Raw genomic sequence first — 3,885 nt, forward strand, 5'->3', positions numbered from 1 at the left:
TCTAAGTTATTCCTTGAGAAAATCTCTCCTCGGCTCTCTTTCAGTCAGTCTCTCTTTTCTTTTTTCTTCTTTTTCTTTTTTCTGCCAAAAGTCCCCTTTATTTCCTTCATTCCTATGTTATATACTCCGTTTTCCCCCCATTTCCATCGTACACGTGTAGTTTTTATCTTGGGAGCTCCTTTCTGTCCCATCCGGCACCTACCGGAACTTGCAGTTTAGTGACTATAAAGCTGCTTAGTTACTGTTCAGGTATCACCTCCACATTAATGCGGCCAGAGTGTTAGCTGGAAAGCATTTAATGTGGAGGTGATGGCCTTAGAAGATATTTGCTACCTTCCCCGACGCCCCCTTAAGTTATATCCAATTTCCAGTTCAGATACAACTTGGCGGAGTCTTCCCAATAACATGAAAGTTACATTCACCTCGGACTTTGGTGTCCTCGGACGTGTACTATGCCGTCGTATATATAATATCTACTCGTTTCTCCTCTATTACCCATTTAGTAATAATAAAACTTTTTTAGACTATCCTCGGATAACGAAGTGTCCTCGGATTGGGCCGTTGGGCCCCGAGCCCCCTTCTGAGGATTACTATCCCTTTTTAACTAACAGGCCCCACAATTATTATTATTATTTTATTACAATGTATATATAGAAATTTAATTCTTAGATTTTGCTAATAATTGTTTATTTGATAATATGTTTTTGGTGGATCAAATTGCAATTTTTGCAAAGAAATAATTTTAATAGATTATCAATAACAAATTATTTTCCTAATTGGTCCAATTAATCATTGTTAAGTTTTATTATTATTTTTAGTTACGTTTTTCTTGTTTTGGACAGTAGGGCAAAAAAATTAAGATTTGAAAAAATTTGTTTAAAACTAAAAAAGAATAATTTCTAAATTTTATATTCTTCTTAATGATTCACAAAATGTTATTAGTGACTTTTATTAAAAAAATGAATATTTTCATTAACTTACCTTTTGAATTTTTGAGAAATATTGTATTGTTTTTATTTTGGTACTACAAAATTTATATTATGATTGTTCCTATAATAAATAAAGATATGAATTTTCAAATTAATATTTATGATTATTCCTATTATATTATATATATATATAATTACAAAATATATTACTCTTTATTAAATTAGTCTAATTGTAAAAAAATAAATTTAACTAGACTCATTGCACGCGCTTTGCGTGTGAGATGAGGCTTTTATTTTTATTTTTATTAGTGATCTTATTTTGTAGGAAAAAAAATTGTGTTTTTTATTCTTATTTTATATATATATATATATAATTTTTATTTTGAAAATCTAATTTATAAGTGAATAAATCAATTTAAAAATTAATAGAAGAGTTGTCCTATTTTTTAGGTAATATTTTAGTAGGAATTAGAATTGTATTTTTACGAGACTGTCTTTTAATTTCGTCTCTACTTAAATATAGAGGTGTAAGGGTATTTTTGAGCTAAAAAATGAGGGATCTAAACAGAAAAATTCTCTTAAATAATAGTATAGATAAGACCACTTTAAAAAATTATCACGCGCAATACTTAAGCTCACTCCCATTAACACTAGACTTTAATTCCATAAAAAAGAAAAAAAAAAAAAGACTTTTTATTTTATTTTATTATTTTGGTGCAGTCCATGATAAGTAACTCTGGAGTCTCGAACCAACACCAAGGTTGAGTCTCTCTTACTGTCTTACTCTCTTTAGCAGCTATGAACAGAGAAGGTGCAAGTTAAGGAAGAAAGCAGTGGAAAACACTAGCCTTCCACACATACAACTACTCTCCTGTTGCTAACATACGCCGTTCCTCTCCAACTCCAACCTTCCAAACCTTTTTTTTTTTTTTTTTTTTTTTTTTTTTTTTATGCAAAGCATGCTTATCCTACACTCCTGCGTACCATTTCCTCAACCGCCAACCATTCTATACCCCAACAATTCCCTCCAAAACAACCGCTTCGCGCCATTTTTGTTGACCGTAAAGCTTTCGAATCCGAGCTATGCTCGAACCAAAACGTTTCTGTGTAAAGCTAATGGGAGTAGAAGACAGAAATTAAATACCCACAACTTGCAAAGAGAAATTGAAGAAGAAGATGATGAAGATGGAGATGGAGATGGAGATGGAGATAGAGATAGAGATGGAGATGATGATGATGAAGATGAGTTTTCAGCTTGGGGTAGATTTAGAAGGAGAGAAGAAGAGAATGACTTCGATCGAGACCCCGAAATTGCTGAAATTCTTGGTCATTGTGTGGACGACCCGGACAAGTTTCGGTCCAAAGTAAGCTATGCATTGTGAAAACTTATTTTGAGAAAAAAAAAATTTCACGGGTTTTTGTTTTTTCACCTTAAAGATATGGTTTTTAGTGTTGGTTTTATGTTTTAAGGGTGAATTATTACATGGGTGTTTTTGTGTTTTGGTCTTTGTATTCTTGGAAATGTTTGACAGGGATTGTTTTAAGGGGATAGCAGATATGGTCTTGTGGATTTTGGGGAATTTGTGTGTGTATGTTTGTGTGAGTTGAAATGGGGTGTATTGGATTGCAGATGAAGGAGAGGTTGAAGAAGAAAAGGAACAAAATATTGCAGGCAAAGGCTGGTTCAGCAAAACCAATGAAAGTGACATTCAACAAGTAAGTTTGAATACATGGGACATTAATTATGTGGTTATGCTATTGCAAATTCAGTGGTACACAAGAAAATGGTGATTTTATGCTAAATATGCACACATGATTGCTTTCCATTAGATTTGTGTAATATTTCCAGTCTGTGTTGGCAGCTTAGCGCTGAATTGTTTTTTTTTTAAATACCACCTTTTGTGGGCAAGCAAACCAAATTGAGGAGAGGTTACTAGGAACACAAGCTCTGAAATCATATTGATGTCACTGCCCTTTTTGTGAGGCTCTGGAAGGAGACAAAAAGGGATTTGATTGGTTCATTCTACATAATAATGTATGGAAATTGGAAGCCAGAAATTTGGGGTATCACAAATGAAGTTATCCATGAAAATGCTTGAAATTATTAATAACCAGTGACATTGAATTACTGCCATCATGTAAGATTATAATAGGCCATTCCAGCCAAACATGTTTTCTCCAAACAAACCATTTTAAAACTGGGCTTATTCAATCCTTGTTGATTGATAATTGGTAGGATTGGATTTATTAAGTCATACTGAAAAGTTGAGTACATAAACGTTTTTGCATACGCCATTTATGGTTGTGCAGTCCATCATGTTTGTCAGTTGAACAAAGTTTCCTCAAGGTCAGCTGAACCAAGTTTTCTCAAGGGCCAAAAGTTCTTTAACTGCCTTTTTTAGATTCTTGGACTCAATATCTTCCATCAACTTCTTTTCTTTTTCTTTTTTTGACTGAAGAAGAATGAAATCTTCCATCAACTTCTAATCTTGGAGTTATTACAACACTTACATATCATTTCCTCCTTCATAAACTTACTCTTTGACAGCTGGTGCTTCCAGATTCAAATACTCAGACTCATACATATGGCTCGAATTCTACAACAATCTGTTGGAGAAAGATATCACTTTAATTTGTGATGTACGTGACTATTCTCTAACTTAACAATAACCTCTCTGCAAGATGAAGTCAATGACTTTATTTTTTGTTCTTTTAGTATCCTGGTTTGAAGTCCAGTGACTTAATTGTTATGTTTGTTTGTAGACCATTCGATCATGGCACATAATTGGACGTCTTGGTGGATGCAATTCTATGAATATGCAGGTAAAATTTCATCTTCATAAAATTTTGATCCAGATACTTGTCGTAGCCGCACCATATATGGAATGCAAGTTTATTTCCAATAGCTATATGGGTTCTTTGTTACTCACACAATGCACAATGTCATTCCTGCAGA

At 33.2% G+C, this 3,885-nt stretch overlaps 1 protein-coding gene across 1 annotated transcript; it reads left to right on the forward strand.

Moving 5' to 3' along the window:
- Positions 1-1,671: 1,671 nt before the first annotated feature.
- LOC136066066 (uncharacterized) lies at positions 1,672-3,752 on the forward strand (the record flags this gene model as incomplete). The annotated part of the gene is made up of 4 exons (XM_065769933.1): positions 1,672-2,293; positions 2,560-2,645; positions 3,491-3,569; positions 3,693-3,752. Coding segments are annotated over exons 1-4 (639 nt in total), but the record flags the coding sequence as incomplete, so codon positions are not given.
- Positions 3,753-3,885: the final 133 nt, after the last annotated feature.

The sequence above is a fragment of the Quercus suber genome, unplaced genomic scaffold, assembly GCF_002906115.3.
Source record: "Quercus suber isolate HL8 unplaced genomic scaffold, Cork oak 2.0 scaffold_1734, whole genome shotgun sequence".
Taxonomy (NCBI): Eukaryota; Viridiplantae; Streptophyta; class Magnoliopsida; order Fagales; family Fagaceae; genus Quercus; species Quercus suber.